Source organism: Gouania willdenowi, chromosome 2, assembly GCF_900634775.1.
Source record: "Gouania willdenowi chromosome 2, fGouWil2.1, whole genome shotgun sequence".
Classification (NCBI taxonomy): Eukaryota; Metazoa; Chordata; class Actinopteri; order Blenniiformes; family Gobiesocidae; genus Gouania; species Gouania willdenowi.
Window position 1 is genome coordinate 355,379 of NC_041045.1, and position 24,050 is coordinate 379,428.

General features: G+C 39.4%; 1 protein-coding gene and 1 long non-coding RNA gene across 3 annotated transcripts; one reads left to right on the top strand and one right to left on the bottom strand.

Moving 5' to 3' along the window:
• The first annotated feature begins 1,094 nt into the window (after positions 1 to 1,094).
• Positions 1,095 to 23,992, top strand: fmnl2b (formin-like 2b). Of its 2 annotated transcripts, XM_028466056.1 has the most exons (28): positions 1,095 to 1,706; positions 2,220 to 2,303; positions 3,266 to 3,346; positions 4,046 to 4,122; positions 4,886 to 4,969; positions 5,426 to 5,569; positions 6,352 to 6,478; positions 6,985 to 7,061; positions 7,153 to 7,246; positions 8,420 to 8,494; positions 10,663 to 10,773; positions 10,838 to 10,987; positions 12,515 to 12,616; positions 12,696 to 12,901; positions 14,061 to 14,164; positions 14,246 to 14,428; positions 14,536 to 14,556; positions 14,853 to 14,977; positions 16,687 to 16,889; positions 18,038 to 18,272; positions 19,879 to 19,947; positions 20,040 to 20,120; positions 20,918 to 21,047; positions 21,524 to 21,684; positions 21,789 to 21,890; positions 22,170 to 22,265; positions 22,334 to 22,457; positions 23,579 to 23,992. In XM_028466056.1, the coding sequence occupies exons 1-28, from the start codon at positions 1,590 to 1,592 to the stop codon at positions 23,665 to 23,667; spliced, it is 3,252 nt and encodes a 1,083-aa protein (XP_028321857.1). In that variant the 5' UTR covers positions 1,095 to 1,589; the 3' UTR covers positions 23,668 to 23,992. The 2 variants fall into 2 exon arrangements, with proteins under 2 accessions (XP_028321857.1, XP_028321848.1); XM_028466047.1 differs by having other exon boundaries at positions 14,061 to 14,428.
• LOC114475361 (uncharacterized) lies at positions 21,679 to 22,515 on the bottom strand. Its single transcript, XR_003675462.1, has 3 exons — positions 22,320 to 22,515; positions 22,109 to 22,226; positions 21,679 to 21,976 (listed from the first exon to the last, which is right to left on the bottom strand). It is a non-coding gene; the product is annotated as an uncharacterized LOC114475361 (long non-coding RNA).
• Positions 23,993 to 24,050: the final 58 nt, after the last annotated feature.

The window sequence follows — 24,050 nt, forward strand, 5'->3', positions numbered from 1 at the left end:
TTACAGACGTCAGACATGTAAAGAACCAGGAAACATTTAGATTTATTCAGGTTTGTATTTAGATGATAGCTTTTAATGTTAATGTGAACAAAAAGATGACTATCCTATATTCATAAACAGTTTAGAACTAAAAAAATATTTATGTCCTCACAAACCCATTCATCAACAGATAACACATTTAAAAAATTGCATTTAATGGTTTTTAAAGAAACCCATCCATTCACGATTAACTAAATACATTTATAATATACGTTACATTAATAATGATAATCAGATGCATATTATTTAGTATACCATTATCATCATTGTTGTATATTTAATAGGAACACATTCATCAGGTATGGGAGATAATAAAACCCTTGAAACAACCAAATATAACACATCCTTTACAGTAAGGGTTTGTGTTTATTACATATTAAATACTGTAGTTTCACTTCTTCCCATAACTTTTCAGATATGAACAATCCAAATTGTTGCATATTGTATATTCATTTTTCTTACAATGTATTTTTGAGTAGTATTTATTTTTTGTCTGTCCATAACTGTATAATTGTATTATTTATTTTACATGTAATAAAACATACTTCCCGTGCAGTTATATCTATTTCTGTGATATTATGTATTATTTTTTAATTGTGCAAAATAGATAATAATAATAATTCAATTTTTTTATTCTATTATGATTAGACGTTTCAGGTGACCACATTTTATTTCCAGGCGACCCCACATGGGGTCACGGCCCCATGGTTGAAAAACCCTGTCTAAGTGTGTAAAAAGACCTCTGGCAGTGAAGCCTATAATTTCATTACGTAATGCACTGTCAGCAAAAAGAAAGTGAATGGAAAGTTGATCCTTCAAAATAAAAGCCTGCATTTAATTAAGTGTTCAAACTCAGTAAAGCACGTCTGGCTGGGTGTTTTTTTTTACTACCACTGGAAGTGTGTGTGTGTGTGTGTGTGTGTGGGGGGGGGGGGGGGGGAGCCTCCAAACAGCAGAAGGTTCATTGTCTGAGGATGCTGAGAGAGAGAGAGAGAGAGAGAGAGAGAGAGAGAGAGAGAGAGAGAGGGAGGGGGAGGGTCGAGCGAGCTTCCCAGAGACTGCAGCAGAAGAGAGAGAGAGAGAGACAAAGAGGGAGGAGGTCGACTCGCTTTTCCTTACGTGGGGGAGGAGGGGGAGGATTGACCGGCTTATCTGCAACACACACGCTCACACACAACACACACATTTCATATGAACACACACATACACACACACACACACATACACGACATCATCACCACCACCATCACCATCAGCAGCATCAGCATCATCGCCATCAGCATCAGCATCATCTGTGCTGAGGAGAGACAAAGAGACAGACACACAGAGACAGACAGGAGTTGGAGGCCAAGGGAAGTTCCATCATCAGACAGACAGACAGACAGACAGACAGACAGACAGACAGACAGACAGACAGAGAGACAGAGAGAGAGAGAGAGAGAGAGAGCCAGGCCTGGTGCAGCTCGACCGCACATCTGTGATGGCCGACCACATGTTCCTGCTGCTGTAGGTGGGTGTGTTCCTGTCTGGTCCTGTGTGTACGGTGAACCATGGGGAACACAGAGAGCATGGAGAGCCAGCTGGCAGTGATCCGGTCCAGAGCCGCTCCGGTCCGCCTCCCGATGCCCGACCCGGCTGAGCTGGAGGAGAGGTTCTCCATCGCACTGGTAAGAACAACACACAACAACACAGGATAGGGAGCAGAAACACAAAGGATTTCACATGGCTTACATGATTTAAAGCACATGTGTCAAACTCGTGGCCCAGGGGCCAAATTCGGCCCTTTGGAGCCTCCAATTTGGCCCTCAGGAGAAAGCTCAACAATATTTGCAGGTGCTCACAGTTTTTCCTGCTTTCATCACGTTTTCAATATTGACCAGAACTCACATCTCGATATTTCTTCTCAAAATGGTGATATTACTTATTAATCTCAATATTTTGAACTCAAAAACAATTCTTGGTTAAATGTGCTGCATAAGGGACAGCACGTGTGAGTGAGTTAATGTAGTGTGGCTTAGTAATGAAAGCAGCAACTCCTAAAATTAGTATTTTAATACAAATGAAGCTATAAAATATAGCAGAAATATGGAACAATTGTAAATAAATACACTGTGTAATATCTATATTTGTATGATGAAATGGGACACATTCTGATGACTGAATTTTTTCTGCCTTGTCAGAACTCTATGAACTTACCACCTGACAAGGTGCGTTTGCTGCGTTCTTATGACAATGAGAAGAAGTGGGAGTTGATCTGTGATCAGGTACGTGGCATTGCATGATTTTATCTATGTTTCATAGATCTATGAATGACTCCTAGAAGGGAAAAAGGTTGAAATTAGTTTTACACTTTCACACATGAAATAAATCACAGTTTTGGGATGGACTGGGATCATTTTAAGACCTTAAATAATATTCTGCTGTGTTTATTGATGATGTTATGGACAATCTTGTGCAAAATTATTCCCAAAGTCAAAATATTTTTGACTATAATTGTATCACTTTTTATCATCTGACGTGTAAAATAGATTTAGCAGTGACTGAAATGGTTTTAGTGAAGATGCATCTTATCATTGTTGACATTTTGGCCCAAATATGACAAAAACAAATGTTTTTGAAGTAAATCCATCCATCCATCTTCATACCCGCTTATTCCCGTTTAACAGGGTCGCGGGGGTCTCCGGCTCTCATAGGGCACTGGGCGGGGGTACACCCTGGACAGGGCGCCAGTTTTTGAAGTAAATGTATTTGACAATTTAGTGTTTTTGATAAATCGCATCAATCTTCCTCAGAGTATCACTAAAATGTTCTAAAAAAACACCTCCACTACCACAACAATCTGCTTATTACTTCTTATATTTCATACTTTGACATAAATACAGTAGTGTTTAATCCGACCATAAGGGGGGGTTTAGAGATATGGTTGCTAACCTATTAGTCTGGTGAACACAGTGTTTTTAAATGATTGTTACTGTGATTTCTTGTGTTTCTTGAAAAGAGAAAAGACAGTGATTCTCATGACGTTATTTTTGTTCTAGTTTTTTTCCCCGTGATATCAGAATGAAGTTCAAATGTACATATTACTATATTAGAGATTTCAGCCAATCAGCTCTCAGATATCACGTCAGTCGTACTTTACCCTGTCTATGATGAACTAGCGTGTCATCCCATGACTCGTGGATGTGTTGTGGGATTTGATTTGTGGAAAAATGTCTGTTTGATCCAGGAAAGGTTTCAGGTGAAGAACCCACCACACACATACATCCACAAACTGAGGGGCTTCCTGGACCCGGCCGTCACACGAAAGGTCAGGCCTGTCACATGATCGTTAGACAGTGTGTGTTCAAAATGGCATACTCCGTACTATGCAATACAAACTCAATGAGTATATACTGTCTACTATTTACTGTTAGTGTGATTATTATGATGATGAAGTATATTTCTCAGAAGATCAGGATGACCATACATCTGGTTTTACCTGGACATGTCATCTTTTCACGTCTTGTCCAGGCGTTAATAATAATACATTAATACGTTAGTATGTTGGTATGTTAGTATGTTAATATGTTAATATGTTAGTACATTAGTACATTAGCACATTAATACGTTAATATGTTAGTACGTTAATACGTTAATACGTTAATATGTTGGTATGTTATTACGTTAGTATGTTAGTACGTCAGTACGTTAATATGTTAATATGTTAGTACGTTAATACGTTAGTACATCAGTATGTTAGTATGTTAATATGTTAATATGTTTGTACGTTAATACGTTAATATGTTAGTACGTTAATACGTTAATACGTTAATATGTTGGTATGTTATTACGTTAGTATGTTAGTACGTCAGTACGTTAGTACGTTAATACGTTAGTACGTCAGTATGTTAGTATGTTAGTATGTTAATATGTTAGTACGTTAATACGTTAGTATGTTAATATGTTGGTATGTCAGTATGCTAGTACGTTAGTTTGTTTAATTGTTGAGGTTTTTGTGTCTTTGTAGAAGTTCAGACGTAGAGTTCAGGAGTCAACACAAACTCTGAGAGAACTGGAGATTTCTCTACGAACAAACCACATCGGGTACTTATCCTGTCTGTCTGTCTGTGTGTGTGTGTGTCCATCTGTCTGTCTGTCTGTGTGTGTGTGTGTGTGTGTGTCCATCTGTCTGTCTGTCTGTCTGTGTGTGTGTGTCCATCTGTCTGTCTGTCTGTCTGTCTGTCTGTGTGTGTGTGTCCATCTGTCTGTCTGTCTGTGTGTGTGTGTGTGTCCATCTGTCTGTCTGTCTGTCTGTGTGTGTGTGTCCGTCTGTCTGTCTGTCTGTCTGTCTGTCTGTCTGTGTGTGTGTGTGTGTGTGTGTGTCCATCTGTCTGTCTGTCTGTGTGTGTGTGTGTGTCCATCTGTCTGTCTGTCTGTGTGTGTGTGTGTGTGTGTCCATCTGTCTGTCTGTCTGTGTGTGTGTGTGTGTCCATCTGTCTGTCTGTCTGTCTGTGTGTGTGTGTCCGTCTGTCTGTCTGTCTGTCTGTCTGTCTGTCTGTGTGTGTGTGTGTGTGTGTCCATCTGTCTGTCTGTCTGTCTGTCTGTGTGTGTGTGTCCATCTGTCTGTCTGTCTGTCTGTGTGTGTGTGTCCATCTGTCTGTCTGTGTGTGTGTGTGTGTGTGTGTGTGTGTGTGTGTGTGTGTGTGTGTGTGTGTGTGTGTGTGTGTGTGTGTGTGTGTGTGTGTGTCTGTTTGTGTGTGTGTGTGTGTGTGTGTGTGTGTGTGTGTGTGTGTGTGTGTGTGTGTGTGTGTGTGTGTGTGTGTGTGTGTGTGTGTGTGTGACCTGTCAGTGTCTTCATTGTGTGCAGATGGGTTCGTGAGTTCCTGAATGAGGAGAACCAGGGTCTAGATGTTCTGGTGGAGTACCTGTCCTTCGCTCAATACGCCGTTACGTGAGTTTATCAAACTTTATTAATAATTACAAACATGATGATGTCATGTCAGACTTTAATGGACCAACAGTGATGTTTAGAAACACTTCAGACATATTTAGGTCAATTATAACTGTAATGCTGTAATTGATAATTAATTACAATCATGGTGTAATTGTAATTGTAATTTTGAAAATCTGTCATAATTGAATTGTAATTGAGATTAGATAATTGACTCAAATTTAAAACCTATATTTTCATTGATTAGGAAGAAAAACAAGATAATCAATAAATAGGAAATCAATTAGATAAATTAAAAAGGAGATGCTAACAGCAAAGCTAACACAAGAGAAAGGTGAACTTTTTGTTTATTTCAGGCTCAGTAATTGTCATTAATTGTAACTGAATTGTGATCGAACATGGATAATGTAATTGAGGATGTAATTGTAATTGAAAAATGTAATTGACCCCCACCAGGTTTGATGGGGAACAGGCAGAAGGTGGAGGCGAGCTGTCCTCCATCGACTCACCCTGGAGTCGCTCCATTGAGGATCTCCATGGCGACTGCAGCCTCCCGTCGCCGTCATCCACCGCCCCTCGTGCTGCTCGTCACTCTATCAGGTGAAGATCAGGAGATTATTACACTTTAGGGTGCGTTAGATGTTTTAATATCTTATCTTTAATACCATAAAACATAAAACCTGGGTAAATATTTCTATCATTGTTTCTGCAGAAAATATACATTATTTAATTGTTTTCCTGAAGATCATAAGAAAACAGAAATGATAAATAACTGCTAGATCATCAATTCATCATTCATAATAAACTAAATACACTTTATTTAAAGAGTACAGTAACAAAGTGCTTTCTAAAGGCATTTAAAAAACACTAACATAAAAACCAGTTAGAACTGGGGTTCCCCATCTTTTTATTCCCGTGTTCCCCCTTCATATCATAAGTACCATCTCCATAATTTCCTATGATTTTTAGTAAGTAAATAGTAAGTAAATACGTGCTCCTGTGTAAAATGTAGCTAAATATTGTCTCCTACTGTAAAAAGTGTGATAAAATAACCTCTGAAGCATAAAATAATCCTGTTTCAATAAATTACAAGAAAATGTAGTGTTTTATTGAGCAATAGTACAGTTAGTTTGTGGTGAATTTGTCCAAAAAATATTATAAAAAGGAAGTGGGATATTTTCTAGATTATTTTTAAATTAATTGTTAAATCTTTATCATGTTTAAAGTACAGAAAAGTTAATTTAGTGTAACATGGGCCCTTTAAATGAAAACATGTCAACTTTGAGGTGGAGCATAAATATAAATTCATTTATTGGAACATAATTAGACACCATTGATTTGAACCATTGGGGGTTTGGGGCACCCCACCCTACATGTTCCAGCTCCACGTTGGTGACCCGCTCCAACACGCTGCCCAGTCGGAGAACGCTGAAGAACTCCAGACTCGTCTGTAAGAAGGACGATGTGCACGTGTGCGTCATGTGTCTGAGGGCCATCATGAACTACCAGGTGAGACGAGTTCACCACCACCACCACCACCACCACCATTACAACCACCACCACCACCAACACCACCACAACCATTACAACCACCACCACCTCCATTACAACCACCACCATTACAACCATTACAACCACCACAACAACCACCACCACCACCATTACAACCATTACAACCACCACCACCACCAGTACCACCACCATTACAACCATTACAACCACCACCATTACAACCACAACCACCACCATTACAACCACCACAACCACCATTACAACCACCACCACAACCACCACCATTACAACCACCACAACAACAACCACACCCACCACCACCACAGCCACCACCACCACCAGTACCACCACCATTACAACCACCACCACAACCACCACTACAACATTACAACCACCACCACCTCCACAAGAACCACCACCTCCACCACCTCCACCACCACCACCATAACCACAATGCATTGGTGCTGATGGTTTTCCCTAACGTGTGTCTGGTGTGTGTGCAGTACGGATTCAACATGGTGATGTCACACCCTCATGCCGTCAATGAAATAGCCCTGAGCCTGAACAACAGGAACCCTCGGTACGACACACACACACACACACACACACCATCACCAATAAACACCCATGATAATGAAGCGGTCCAACCTCTGGTGTCTTGTCTTCTTCAGGACCAAAGCTCTGGTTCTGGAGCTGTTAGCGGCCGTCTGTTTGGTCCGGGGGGGACACGAGATCATCCTGTCGGCCTTCGACCACTTTAAAACTGTAAACAACGTTTTTATTGTGTTCAATATGTTCAAAAACAAACCATGGACAGAATCGCCTGAATTTAACTATTACCATCATTTTCTATATTTTGGAGTGAATATTGTTGTGAATAATGTTTGGGATCAAAATTTGCTTTTCTAAATAAAAAGAGCATTAAAAAAAAAACATGTAACAAAAGTACACATATCCCTAACAGTAATAAAAGTGCTGACTCAGCTTCTTTAAATAAACAAAAATAAAAAAAAATTAAATCACAATTACGGTGATCAGCATTTTTTCCAATTACAATTAAAATTAAAATTATTATTTTCCCCCCAAAAAAATGTTTTTAACTAAAATTACTGCCCACGAAGCACCAACAACGTCTCCTGTGGTTTTCTCGTTTCTTGTGTTTTAGTCGGTGCATCAGTATTATGTATCCCGGGATTTTTATCCTGGGTTGTGCTATATTTTTCTGTAATTAATTAATAGCAAATAATGTGATTTCATTAAATTGTAAATTACAGTTTCTATAGAATTCCTATGACAATTACAAATTCAATTACCTAAACTCAATTACAATTACAACAGGAACATTTTTTTTCAATGACAATTGCAGTTATAATTATGTCATGATTGTAATTAATTATCAATTACGCAACTACAATTATAATTGACCAACCCTGGTTAAGATACAGTTATTTGCCGTAGGTACATTATTTTAAAGTGATGCTGAAAACATTTATCCACCAAATCACCGGTATAATCTCTTTGAGCACACACACACACACACACACACACACACACACACACACACACACACACACACACACACACACACTCGTGGTGAGCACACACACACACACACAAACATAATGAAATTCGTCACCAAAGCTTTATTAGTCAATTTTATCGATTCGTTGTTGCAGCCTTAAACCCAACCTGGCAACGCAGCTACTATTCATTCCGTCTTATTTCCCAGTATTGTTGAAGAAAGTAAATGAGCTAGTTTTGAAAACAAAAACATCAAAATATTTGTGTTAAAGAATTTCAAAGTAAAATAAATACACGAAAAGGGAATTTCCAGAAAAAAATACTGAAGTAAACAGAGATAAGAACTCTGCTTATGGAACATGGACGAACTGTTGATTGATTGACTGATTGATTGATTGATTGATTGATTGATTGCAGGTTTGCACCGAGTCGATGCGTTTTGAGAAGCTAATGGAACATTTTAAAAATGAAGATGACAACATCGACTTTCTGGTAAGTTTCTCATTTCTTTTTCAACTTCATCAAACATTTAATGGAGTAATTATTCGTTAGCATGAGTAGTACATTAGCATGAGTAGAACGTTAGCATGAGTAGTACGTAAGCGTGAGTAGTACATTAGCATGAGTAGTACATTAGCATGAATAGTACATTAGCATGAGTAGTACATTAGCATGAGTAGTATGTTAGGATGAGTAGTACATTAGCATGAGTAGAACGTTAGCATGAGTAGTACGTAAGCGTGAGTAGTACATTAGCATGAGTAGTACATTAGCATGAATAGTACATTAGCATGAGTAGTACATTAGCATGAGTAGTATGTTAGGATGAGTAGTACATTAGCATGAGTAGAACGTTAGCATGAGTAATACGTTGGCATGAGTAGTACGTTAGCATGAGTAGTACATTAGCATGAGTAGAACGTTAGCATGAGTAGTACGTAAGCGTGAGTAGTACATTAGCATGAGTAGTACATTAGCATGAATAGTACATTAGCATGAGTAGTACATTAGCATGAGTAGTATGTTAGGATGAGTAGTACATTAGCATGAGTAGAACGTTAGCATGAGTAGTACGTAAGCGTGAGTAGTACATTAGCATGAGTAGTACATTAGCATGAATAGTACATTAGCATGAGTAGTACATTAGCATGAGTAGTATGTTAGGATGAGTAGTACATTAGCATGAGTAGAACGTTAGCATGAGTAATACGTTGGCATGAGTAGTACGTTAGCATGAGTAGTACATTAGCATGAGTAGAACATTAGCATGAGTAGTACATTAGCATGAGTAGTATGTTAGGATGAGTAGTACATTAGCATGAGTAGAACATTAGCATGAGTAGAACGTTAGCGTGAGTAGTACATTAGCATGAGTAGTACGTTAGCATAAGTAGTACGTTAGCATAAGTAGTACGTTAGCATGAGTAGTACGTTAGCATGAGTAGTACGTTAGCAGGAGTAGTACGTTAGCATGAGTAGTACGTTAGCATGAGTAGTACGTTAGCATGAGTAGTACGTTAGCATGAGTAGTATGTTAGCATGAGTAGTACATTAGCATGAGTAGAACGTTAGCATGAGTAGTACATTAGCATGAGTAGTACGTTAGGATGAGTAGTACGTTAGCATGAGTAGAACGTTAGCGTGAGTAGTACATTAGCATGAGTAGTACGTTAGCATGAGTAGAACGTTAGCGTGAGTAGTACATTAGCATAAGTAGTACGTTAGCATGAGTAGTACGTTAGCATAAGTAGTACGTTAACATGAGTAGTACGTAAGCGTGAGTAGTACATTAGCATGAGTAGTACGTTAGCATGAGTAGTACGTTAGCATGAGTAGTACGTTAGCATGAGTAGTACGTTAACATGAGTAGTACGTTAGCATGAGTAGTACGTTAGCATGAGTAGTACGCTAGCATGAGTAGTACGTTAGCATGAGTAGTACGTTAGCATGAGTAGTACGTTAGCATGAGTAGTACGTTAGCATGAGTAGTACATTAGCATGAGTAGTACGTTAGTATGAGTAGTACGTTAGCATGAGTAGTACATTAGCATGAGTAGTACGTTAGCATGAGTAGTACATTAGCATGAGTAGTATGTTAGGATGAGTAGTACATTAGCATGAGTAGAACGTTAGCATGAGTAATACGTTGGCATGAGTAGTACGTTAGCATGAGTAGTACATTAGCATGAGTAGAACATTAGCATGAGTAGTACATTAGCATGAGTAGTATGTTAGGATGAGTAGTACATTAGCATGAGTAGAACATTAGCATGAGTAGAACGTTAGCGTGAGTAGTACATTAGCATGAGTAGTACGTTAGCATGAGTAGTACGTTAGCATGAGTAGTACGTTAGCATGAGTAGTACGTTAGCATGAGTAGTACGTTAGCATGAGTAGTACATTAGCATGAGTAGTACATTAGCATGAGTAGTACGTTAGCATGAGTAGAACGTTATTTGTAATTGGAATAAATGCCAGTCACCGTAGTCATAATTGAATTATAATTGAATAATTAATTGTAGTTGTAAAATGTAATTGACCCCAGCCCTAAATGAAATTATAATTTAGTTTTTATTTATATTTAACAAACATAATGTCATTTATAAAAAATGTGCAGTCACGTAAAGGTGCAGAACATTCACCATATTTGCCTTATGAAGGTGGCCTGCATGCAGTTCATCAACATCGTGGTTCACTCTGTGGAGGACATGAACTTCAGAGTACATCTGCAGTACGACTTCACCAAACTCAACCTGGACGAACACCTGGAGGTAATGCACCACACCTGTCCCTCTGATGGACACGGTTCTCCTCACCTGTTGCTTTTCTTCTCAGAGGCTGAAGCACACGGAGAGCGACCGGCTGCAGGTGCAGATCCAGGCCTACCTGGACAACGTGTTTGACGTGGGGACGCTGCTGGAGGACGCCGAGACCAAAACTGCAGCTCTGGAGCGAGTTGAAGAGCTGGAGGAGAACCTGGGAACAGTAAGACAGATTGGTGCACGTCAGGGTGGTGCACGTCAGGGTGGTGCACGTCAGGGTGGTGCACGTCAGGGTGCATCACACCACTTCAGCTCAGTGGTTCTCAAACTTTTTCGGTTCTAGTCCCCATTTCTCCTATTTCTGAATCCAAGTCCTCCTTATGTCATAAAACTATTTATAAACATCTATAAATCATAATAATGGAATGAATGAGTGATAACATATTTTAAAGAATCTCATTTTATGAACAAGTGGATTAAATAATATTTAGTGCCTCGTGAATAGATTTATTTCTATAGTTTTTATCATATACAGTCATTTCCCTCCTGGTGTAGAACCAACATCAGTTCATCTTCTGATCAAGATCAATTCTATCATGTTTGTGTGTTTTTTTGTGTAGTTTTGTGAGTTTTTTTGTTCTCATTTTGTGTATTTTGTTGTCGTTAGTTCTTTTCATTATTCACTATATTTTTCTCTTAATTCATGTGTTTTTGTTGTTATTTTGAGAGTTTCTGTTAATATTTATTATTATCATTTTCAACTAAAGATAAACATAAAACCCAACCCGAACACTCTGTACACACACACTCATGGTGCACACACACATACTCATGGTGCACACACACACACACACTCATGGTGCACACACACTCATGGTGCGCACACACACACTCATAGTGCACACACACACACACACTCATGGTGCACACACACTCATGGTGCGCACACACACACTCATAGTGCACACACACACACACACTCATGGTGCACACACACACACACTCATGGTGCACACACACTCATGGTGCACACACACACACACTCATGATGCACACACACACACTCATGGTGCACACACACACACACTCATGGTGCACACACACACACACTCATGGTGCACACACACACACTCATGGTGCACACACACACACTCATGGTGCACACACACACACACTCATGGTGCACACACACACACACTCATGGTGCACACACACACACACACACACACACACACACACACACACACACACACACACACACACACACACACACACACACACTCATGGTGCACACACACACACACACACACACACACACACACTCATGGTGCACACACACACACTCATGGTGCACACACACACACACTCATGATGCACACACACACACTCATGGTGCACACACACACACACACACACACACACACACACTCATGGTGCACACACACACACACACACACACACACACACACACACGCACTCATGGTGCACACACACACACACACACACACACACACACACACACACACTCATGGTGCACACACACACACACACTCATGGTGCACACACACACACACACACTCATGGTGCACACACACATCTCTGCATCATCACGGTCAGTGACACATAAATGAAATTCGTTACCAATGCTTTTAATAGTCGGTATTTATTGATTTCATTGATTGGTTGTTGCAGCCTGACTCAGCACATCTCATGACAGGTCTAAAGAAGGTCCGTTATGTCCTTCCTTCAGATGTCTGAGCGTCTCCTGGATGTGGAAAACGAGGCGATGTTGAAGATAGTTGAACTAGAGAAACAGCTGATGCAGACAAACAAAGAGCTGGACCAGCTGAGGGTGAGTAACCACGCCCACAACGAGGGTCAAAGTCAAACACCCACGATGCACTGCTCACCTTCTGCGCTGAAATGTGCAGGACGTGTATGCGAGCGCCAACTCTCAGGTGCACACGCTGAGAAGGATGGTCCGGGAGAAGGACCAGACCATTCGGCGTCAGAGCCGCTTGGAGCGTCAAGCTCAAGAGGCTCAGCAGGGGGGGGGACCCCAGAGAGGAGAGGGGGATGGGGGCGTGTCCGACTGTGCCTCCCCATCACCGCCGCCATGTGCCAACTTATCACCCAGGTACAAATATAACAGAATCATTTACATTTGGTCATCTGATGACTCAGCACAAAATATGTCACAAGTCCACTTAAAGTTCCCCCTGAAACTCCCTGTCCTTTAGAGCAGTGGTTCTCAACCTTGGGGTCAGGACCCCAATTTCAGCCCATTTTTGCTTATTTTTACCCTTTTTCTACAACTACTCCAAACTCATCATATTTTAACATATTTTCATCACTTTTTCTTTCCATATTTTTTCTCCTTTTAATGTATTTTTGCTACATTTCTCCCATTTCTGACACTTTTACACCTAATGTCACATATGTTGACCCATTATTGTCACTTTTAACCTCTTTTCACCAGATTTTATGTTTATTTTTTTTGCCAATTTAACCACATTCACAATATTTAATGCTGAAATTTTCCCAACAATTTGCAACTTTTAACCAATTTATGTAGTTTTTAAAATCCCATTTCAACACATTTTCCACCATTTTTATTCACTTTGAACCATTTTATTAGTGATTAAAACCATGATTTCCATCTTTAAGATGACTATAATAATAATAATAAACGTTCCTGGATAACAGTGGATATTATTCAGATGAATAAATAAATGTGGTTATCACAGATTCATAGAACAATGGACCATCATTTTACTGACTTTATGGATGGACCCCAAAAATCTCTCCTTTATTCCCCCTTATAGATGGTCCTGTCTCCACATGACTGTTCTTCAATGTTCATGTCTGTGTTCAACCACCTTCAGCTACAGTGGGGGTCCCTGCTCTATGGAACCTTTATTTTGGAGGGTCCCTGCTCTATGGGACCTTTATTTTGGAGGGTCCCCGCTCTCTGTGACCTTTATTTTGGAGGGTCCCTGCTCTCTGGGACCTTTATTTTGGAGGGTCGGGGGATTAAATGGTTGAGATCCACTGCTTTAGACACACTAAACCCAACCTGGCAACGCAGAGTCTAAAAGTTATTAGAAGGATTGCAGATAAAAACTTAAATAATTCTGTGATTATTATAATTATAATGCACTGACTTTACTAAACAAACCTGTTTCATTCACATCGTACAGTAAATCCAACGTTTCACAAGTGAAAGATAATTAATTCAAGTTTAAATTCAGTTTATTTGACACTTTTTAAGGTTTTAATGTTTGTTGCTCCTGCAGCCCAGAAACCATATCCTATCAGAACCTGGGACCAGCATTGGGCGGGGCCTCAAGTGTATTAGCCCCTCCCCCTCCCCCTCCTCCCCCGCCTATGCCGGGGACAGGTAAGTATCAACCAATCAGAACGCAGCAGAGCTTCAGGTGGGGCGGTCCCTCACTCTGTGACCCTGTTTGTGTCTTTAAAGTGTCCAACGGCCTGAATCCAAGCCCTCCCCCTCCAGCGCCGCCACCCCCTCCTCCTCCCCCTCCTCCCTGTCGGACCAGTGAGTTGAGCTCTGCCCCTCTGCCTCCGCCTCTCCCACCTGTGGCCCCGCCCCTTCCAGGGTCAGGGGGCTCACCGACCGTCATCTTTAACTCTGGACTTGCAGGTGAGTGAAAGCGAATCAATCAAAGACTTTTTAGTGTGGTTGTCACGGCAACAATCACCGTCATTTTTGCTGTCTAACATGTGTTTGTTCTCTCCTGCTGCTGTCAGAGGGTCCCCTCAAGTTATTCTGTACGTTCTCCTCATTTCTTTCTCTTGTTCTTCATGATCTCACATCAGACTTTAACTTAAGTTCAACTAAGTCTAACCTAAGTTTAACTCACGTTACATACATTGTGTTACTAACTAGCTTTTATAAATCTGCCTTTTTAATTATCCAACAATATAACATTTAAGAACAAATATCGGCCCAGAATAAATAAATAAAACCCATGTCTGGGATCACATTTTTGGAGGTGATGGTCCCACATATTCAGAGATGTTTGGTACCTTCTCTTCACGTGTTTCTCCTCATTCTGACGATGCAGCGGTGAAGATCAAGAAGCCCATCCAAACCAAGTTCAGAATGCCCGTGTTGAACTGGGTCGCTCTGAAACCCAGTCAGATCAACGGGACCGTCTTCAATGACATCGATGACGAGGCCATCCTGAGGGTAAGAGGTTCAAACATATATACTGTATATGAAAATACAAATAATTACAGCATTGCAGGAAAATACAGTAGAAGAGAAAAAACACACACAACATGACTCCAAAAATGAACAATACGACAACAGTAAAACACAAAGTTATTAGCATTAACCTATCATTAGCGTTAGCCTAACATTACCATTACCATTAGCTAACACTGTCCTAACATTAACATTTGCTATCATTAGCATTAGCCTAGCATTAATGTAAGTATTAGAAAAATATACAAAAGTACACAAAAAACATGAAACATGACTCAGCAAACGCACAGTACTAACAAACAAGCAAAATGACAACACAAATACACAATAGGACGATAAAAAACATATGTTTTACAGGAAAAATACACAAAAGGACAACAGAAATACACAAAATGTGTAATAATTAGCAAAACAACAACAAACATACAAAATGATCATCTTTGTTCTTTCCTGTATTAATGCTCAGATCGCTCATCATTCTAATGCTGATATGAATGTTGATCATGTGACCAGTGATAATAATCTAAGGCCTCTCATTTTGTAGATTTAAGAGATTTGAACATTTTGTTTGGGCGACTTCTGAAGAATAGAAAATTATAGTTATTAAAGCTGCCACACATGATAATGTTTTATCAGATAAACTCATAATGTAAACCTCAGAACAATGAATCAAACATTATTTACTCCAAAAAGAAAAGAAAAAGGTTGTAACTGGTGCTCAAAGGTTTGTTTTGATCCAGTATTGACAACTTTAACACATTGCATTGTGGGAAGTGGAGTCCTGTAGACCAGTAGTTATCAGCTTTTAAAATGGTTTAAAGTGACCAAAAATGGTGGTGAAATATGATTTTAAAAACCACAGAAAATGGTTAAAAGTTGTTAATTAGATCATTATAAAAACAGACAGAAAAAGTGGTAAAAAGGGTTCAAAGTGTTAATATTGGAACATTTAGTTTAAACTGGTAAATAATGGACATGACAAATATTGATTGTGATTAAATTGGCAAAAATAATGATGAAATCTGGTGAAAAGATGTTAAAAGTGACAATAATGGGTCAATATATGTGACATTAGGTGTAAAAGTGGTAGAAATGGTTTATCAGTGCTGAACATGTCTGAAAGTGGAAAAATTTGTAGAAAATGTGACGTAGAAATGTCAGAAATGTAGCAAAAATACATTAAAAAGAGCAAAAATATGGAAATAAAAAGTGATGAGCATATGTTCAAATATGGAAAGGGTAAAAATAAGCAAAAATGGGCTCAAATTGTTTAATAAAATATTTTTAAAAGGCATCTGACAAACCCCTCCAAGTGTCTCGCGACCCCAAAATGGGTCCTGACCCCAAGGTTGAGAACCCTTGCTGTAGACGGATGGAAAAATACTTCTATGCATCCATCTACGGGACTCCACATCCCACAATGCAACGCTCAAAACCCTTCAGTGTCAATCCAAACAAACTGATCTACGATGCATATTCTATGATTTATATCAGCTTTAATTATTCTCTATTTTTGGTATGATTCTGTGTAAGTTTGTCAGTAATTACATCAAATTTGGAAAAACTGATAAAATGGGACAGAATTTGAAAAGGAGGTTCTGTGTGTGTGTGTGTGTGTGTGTGTGTGTGTGTGTGTGTGTGTGTGTGTGTGTGTGTGTGTGTGTGTGTGTGTGTGTGTGTGTGTGTGGTAGGACCTGGACATGGGAGGTTTTGAGGAGCTGTTTAAGACGAAGGCCCAGGGTCCAGCGGTGGACCTGACGTTGTCCAGACAGAAGCTCCCTCAGAAGGCTCCGTCCAAAGTGTCTCTGCTGGAGGCCAACAGGTCCAAGAACCTGGCCATCACGCTGAGGAAGGCGGCCCAGAGCTCAGAGGTCATCTGCCGCGCCATCCACACGTAGGTCCATCAGCTGGAGGCGCCTTCAGGGGTTCTCAACCTTCAAGAAACTAAGAAGATTTTATTCACATTTTGAGCCCATTTTGGTTTATTTTTACCTTTTTTTCTGCAATTCCACCAAACTCACCATAATTTAACATTTTTTCATCACTTTTTATTTCCATATTTTTGCCCCTTTTAATGTATCTGATACTTCTACATCACATTTTAATGACTTTCCAGACATGTTCATCACTTATAAACCATTTCTACCACTTTTACACCTAATGTCACATGTATTGATCTATTATTGTCACTTTTAACCTCTTTTCATCATATTTTATGATTATTTTGCCAGTTTAACCACATTCACCATATGTCATGTCTATTATTTGCCAGTTTAAAATAATTGTTCCAATATTGACACTTTTTCCTAGAGTTGCACAATTATGACCAAAACGAAAAATAACGATTATCTGGATCAACATTGTAATCACGATTAATAATCATAATTGATCATGTCTGTATTTTTTAACAAACATTACGTGAACAGTTTAGAGTTTAAAACAAAAGCTTTAAACAAGAATAATAATAAATACTAAAAAGAAAAAAATCCAAATTTACCCAATAATTAAAAATGTACAAAAGGCAACTTCAGCGTAAAAAGAAAGAACATTAAGGTGTGTTTCATTTAAAATCAATGATTGATCGACTATCAGGGTTGAGAAAGTGATCAGATATGATGCAGAGACACATTTTAAAAGTAAAAATCATCATTGATCAGGTTCATTTCATCATGGAGGCCAAAATCTAAATCACCATTAAAATTCAATTGTGCTTTCAACCCTTTTTACTACTGTTACGTTTGTTTTGATCCACTTTAATTTACAACTTTGAACCAATTTCTGTGGTTTTTACCTCCTTTTATATCATTTTTGGTCACTTTGAACCATTTTATTGGTGATTAAAACCATCTTTAAGATGACTATAATAATAATAATACACTTCCTGAATAACAGTGGGAGTCTCAGCTCTCTGGGACCTTTATTTTTTGGGTCACGGCCTAAAAAGGTTGAGAACCAGTGATTGAGGAGAACACAACAGGCCAGAGATGGTCCTGGAGTTGCAGGTTCTCACTACTGACTCTGAGTTTGGGTCTTTTTGTTCAGGTTTGATCTGAGAACGGTTCGCGTGGACTTCGTGGAGTGTCTGACGCGTTTCCTGCCGACCGAGGCCGAGGTGAAGATGCTGCGACAGTACGAGAGGGACAGGAAGCCTCTGGAGGCGCTGAGCGACGAGGACCGCTTCATGATGCAGTTCAGTCGCATCGAGAGGCTCAGCCAGCGCATGTCCATCATGACCTTCATGGGCAATTTCACCGACAACCTGCAGATGTTGACCCCGGTAAGACACAGCAGGACGTACGGGTGTGTGTGACCCACCAGAACAAAGGTCAGAGGTCATCAGTGAGATGGTAGTCAGGAATTAACCCAGCAGGTCTGTTTGAAATCACACGCTAACGTACTACTCACGCTAACGTACTATTCATTCTAACGTACTACTCATTCTAACGTACTACTCATTCTAACGTACTACTCACGCTAACGTACTACTCACGCTAACGTACTACTCACGCTAACGTACTACTCATGCTAACGTACTACTCACTCTAACGTACTACTCACTCTAACGTACTACTCACGCTAACGTACTACTCACGCTAACGTACTACTCATGCTAACGTACTACTCACTCTAACGTACTACTCACGCTAACGTACTACTCACGCTAACGTACTACTCATTCTAACGTACTACTCACGCTAACGTACTACTCACGCTAACGTACTACTCACGCTAACGTACTACTCATGCAAACGTACTACTCACGCTAACGTACTACTCACGCTAACGTACTACTCACGCTAACGTACTACTCACGCTAACGTACTACTCACGCTAACGTACTACTCACGCTAACGTACTACTCACGCTAACGTACTACTCACGCTAAAGTACTACTCACGCTAATGTACTACTCACGCTCACGTACTACTCACACTAACGTACTACTCACGCTAACGTACTACTCACGCTAATATACTACTCACGCTAACGTACAACTCACGCTAACGTACTACTCACGCTAACGTACTACTCACGCTAACGTACTACTCATGCTAACGTACTACTCATGCTAACGTACTACTCACGCTGACGTACTACTCACGCTAACGTACTACTCACGCTAACGTACTACTCACGCTAACGTACTACTCACGCTAACGTACTACTCACGCTAACGTACAACTCACGCTAACGTACAACTCACGCTAACGTACAACTCACGCTAACGTACTACTCATTCTAACGTACTACTCACGCTAACGTACTACTCACGCTAACGTACTACTCACGCTAACGTACTACTAATCCTACTTTAGTGGGAATGCTCATTATCCGAATCATATTATAGTATATAGTAGACAGTATATACTACAGTAGATAGTATATACTATAGCAGATAGTAGATAGTATATACTATCCACTGTAGTACATAGCATATACTATAGTAGATAGTATATACTACAGTAGATAGCAGATACTATAGTAGGTAGTATATAGTATATAGTAGATACTATATACTATAGTAGATACTATAGTATATAGTATCTACTATAGTATATAGTATCTACTATAGTATATACTATATACTACAGTATAGTTGTTATGCTGCAAAGAAGTGGAACAAAAAGCTGCAGTCAGCATCACATGGAATATTTTTTCAATCTAAGTTAAAGGAGTTTCTTATACTACATATGACTGAGAGGGAGATTTTTAACCATATTATTGCTGATTTTAAATGTTTTTATCGTTGAATTTAAATGTTTTTATTGATTTTTCTGTTGCACTCTTTAATCATGTAACGCACGCTGAATACACGTTGTGTATGAAACGTTGTAAACCAGTAGTTCTTTCCACTGTCCTTCAGACACTGCTTTATGTTTCAGCAACTTCACGCCATCATCGCTGCTTCAGTTTCTATCAAATCATCCCAGAAGCTGAAGAAGATCCTGGAGGTCAGAGAACTTCTGTTACGCTCTGAACGTAGGACTCTAGCATAGATACTGTACAATCACGCTGAACAGATCTATGTGGTGTGTGTCTACAGATCATCCTGGCTCTGGGAAACTACATGAACAGCAGCAAGAGAGGAGCCGTGTATGGCTTCAAACTGCAGAGTTTAGATCTGGTATTACATTAACCCAGACTCAATTACAGTTATCATTATAAATATAATTACAATTGACTTTAGGTAATTGACTTTTTTCATTGTAATTGTGACAAAAATTCTGTAAAAATTGTCAATAATAATTTAACACAAAACGTGTTACAGTTCTACACGTATGTTGTTAACAATTATTAAAATATGTTTCATATCAAGCTTTCACACATTTTATCATTTAAGAAAACACAGACGTCCACACCATAAATATTAAAACCTATATTTTTATTGATTATGAATCCTAACAAGGTAATCAATAGATATGAAATAAATTAGATGATAGATATTAGTTTTTAGTGTATTTTACAGCTGATTTAGGACCTGTTAGCATTAGAGATGCTAACAGAAAGCTAACACAAGAGGAAGGTTCACTTATTATATTATTTCAAACTTTAATAACTTTTAAAAACTAAAAGCACTTTTTATAAATAAAGATTGATTTGATTTTGATTTATTAGGTTATTTATTCCATTGTGATTAATTGTAATTTAACTTTAGTAATTGAGAACATAATTGAAATTGACTTTCTTAGGATACCACAATATTGTAATTTAATTGTAATTGGGTAAAAAATGCTGGTCACTGTAATCTAAATGTATTTGTCGTTGAACACGTAATTGAAACTGAAAAATGTAATTGACCCCAACAGTGTAATTAACATTAGGACTCACAGTGTGTGTGTGTGTGTGTGTGTGTGTGTGTGTGTGTGTGTGTGTGTGTGTGTGTGTGTGTGTGTGTGTGTGTGTGTGTGTGTGTGTGTGTAGCTGCTGGAGACCAAGTCCACAGACAGGAAGCAGACTCTACTTCATTACATCGCTAACGTGATCCAGGAGAAATACTCGTCAGTGTTGCTGTTTTACAACGAGCTGCACTACGTGGACAAAGCTGCTGCAGGTGAGCGACAGCCAATCACAGCGCAGCACGCCTTCCTCTGGTTCCACCATGTGTCTGTCTATGAGTTACAATGTGTGTGTGTGTGTGTACCAGTGTTAATGTTGACATACGTCTCCATGCTGAATATCACGTAGCACGTTCCTAAGAATTCAGTCAAAAACAACATGTTTCCAAGAGGCTCTAGACATCTGCTCATAGAATATCTATGTCACATTACAGAGAGATTCAATGAGCGTTAACGGAGGCAAATACAGAATAATGGACCTCATTCATACTGTATATTGGTGTGTGTTAATGACTCGGTACCACCAACTGTAGCAATATTTGACTATAATAAATGATAAAACGACTGAGGAGGTGGGCCCCTAATGGAATGAGATATAATCATAATCTACGTTGAATTACCTTTGAAACGATATGTCACACGACTTTGTTCCCATAAATTTGGAAATGAGCGGAAATGGGGGTGTGTCCAGTGAGTCTGGAGAACGTGTTGTGTGACGTGAAGGAGCTGCAGAGAGGAATGGAGCTCACCTGGAGGGAGTTCAGCGTGTCGCACAACGCTACGCTCAAAGACTTCATCAGCAGAAACGAGTCACGACTCAGCAAACTGCAGGAGGACGCACACATCGCACAGGTGACACACACACACACACACACACACACACACACACCTCCATAGTGTAGTCGTTTGTCTGTTGTGTGTAATTGTGTGTGTGTGTGTGTGTTGTGTAACTCCAGGACGCCTTCGAGGACGCGGTGAAGTTTTTTGGGGAGAGTTCTAAAACCATGCCACCGTCCGTCTTCTTCCCCATCTTTGTCCGTTTCATCAAAGCGTACAGAGTGAGTCACATGACCGAGCCTAACACACACTGTGATCATGTGACCGTCTACTGTAGCAGCTCCACACGTAGAGAACCATCATAGATCTGTATCCAGCACCAGAATATATCAATAAATATTAATAAATCACTGAAATGTTCTAAAAAACACCTCCACCACCATCTGTGTATTACTTATTATATATCATAATTTAAATAAATATAGTAGCGTTTAGTTACCTGAGGTGGACAGCATTGTGAGTCTGTGTGTGTGTGTGTGTGTGTGTGTGTGTGTGATCAGCTGGCTGAGGAGGAGAACGAGCAGAGGAGGAGGCAGGAACAGATGCTGCTGGAGAAACTGGAACAAGAAGAAAACCAGGAGGAGGAGGAGACCAAGGTGAGAGATAGACACACACACACACACACACACACACACACGGTTAACACACACCTGTGCGTATGCAGTCCCCGTCTCACAAAGGGAAGCGTCAGCCGCAGGAACTGATCACTGAACTCCGGCGACGACAAGGAAAGGACAGTCGCCACGTTTACGAGGGGAAAGACGGCGCCATCGAAGACATCATCACAGGTAACCATGACGACGTCGTCACAGTTCAAAGCCAGGGGCACCGTTTGAGTGAGCTCTTCTCTGATTGGCTGCTGTTTGTTCCCATCATTAAAAAGCAGAGATGCACCATGATGAAAACAATGAATAACAGCCATGTGTAACGCCTCCAAAGAGTGGAACCAAAAATAACAATACACAGTTCTGGGCGGAGCTCAATGTGTGATTCTTATACAGTTAAAAATAATCAACCCCAAAATAAATAAATGCTGCCATATTAATAACTTTATATGTTACATAATTCTATAGACATATGAAATAGATATGGGTTAGAGCAATGTGATTGGTTTATTGAACGTTAAGCTCCACCTTGAACTACAGTCAGGTTTCTATGGTAACACAGAAACCTGAATAATAATAAATGTATTCATTTTAAGCCACATTGCACCACCTAGTGGTCAAACATAAGAATAACAATGACTGGAATCAATATGACTGACATATTAGTTATGATCTAATGTTTATTAATATCACCAAACATTCATATACATACATTAGTTCTATTATTTCTGCTTTTACAGCCTTTTTTTAATGATAATTCACTTTATATTTGATGTAAATCTCTAGTTTACAGATTTCTGTTTTTAAAACATGATTTATTGTCACTCAGTATCATATATTTACACATAATCTGTAACCACTAAAGTTCCTACTTTGATCCATGTGTGTCATGTAGAAAAACATTATTTGTAAACATTGTTGTACAGACCTACTGTATAACTGACTGGACTATATTAAACATGTTCTCTCATTAAAACACACTTAATCTGTGAAAAACACTTTATAAATTCATATTTATTTACTTACTTCCCTGATTTTTATTAACTTCTGTTTTAATCTCTGACCTAAACTTTATGTATTTAATTTTCTAATGTATAGCACTTTGTAACGTGTGTTTTGTTTTATTATAAAGCACTATTGACACATAATGAATTGATGATCTAGCAGTTATTAATCATTTCTGTTTGAGACATGATTAATATTTGGCCTGATTTTTTTTATTTGGTATTAGAACAAATTTAGATTTAAGATATTAAACATTAAAACATGCTCCCTAATAAAGTTAACATGGTTTTCTTTTGCAGCTCTGAAAACCGTCCCATTCACGGCTCGATCAGCCAAACGCAGCTCACGCTTCTTCTGTGAGCCCCCCCACCCTGAGGAGACCTACTGACCCCCACCCTGAGGAGACCTACTGACCCCCACCCTGAGGAGACCTACTGACCCCCACCCTGACACTGTGTCACCCTATCTACTGAAGGACTAACTTTAAAATGTGTTTTTACAGACTTTCAGAGTTAAAAACTCTAATCTTGGTCCTAAAAGGACCAGGTTTCTGGTGGTGCTTTGGTGCTCCTTCCTTTTTATTTAAGAACCTTTAAAAAACGGTGGAACGTTCCACAGAGGAACCTTTTGTACTGTACAGAACAGATGCTCGTTTGTAAACGTGTGTTTACCTCGTGTTGTGTTTGTTGGTAATAAAGCACCAGGACTTCAAACTACATCAGCCACTATTAGCCAGGAACACGTTTATTATCTAAAGCACAATGTTCTACT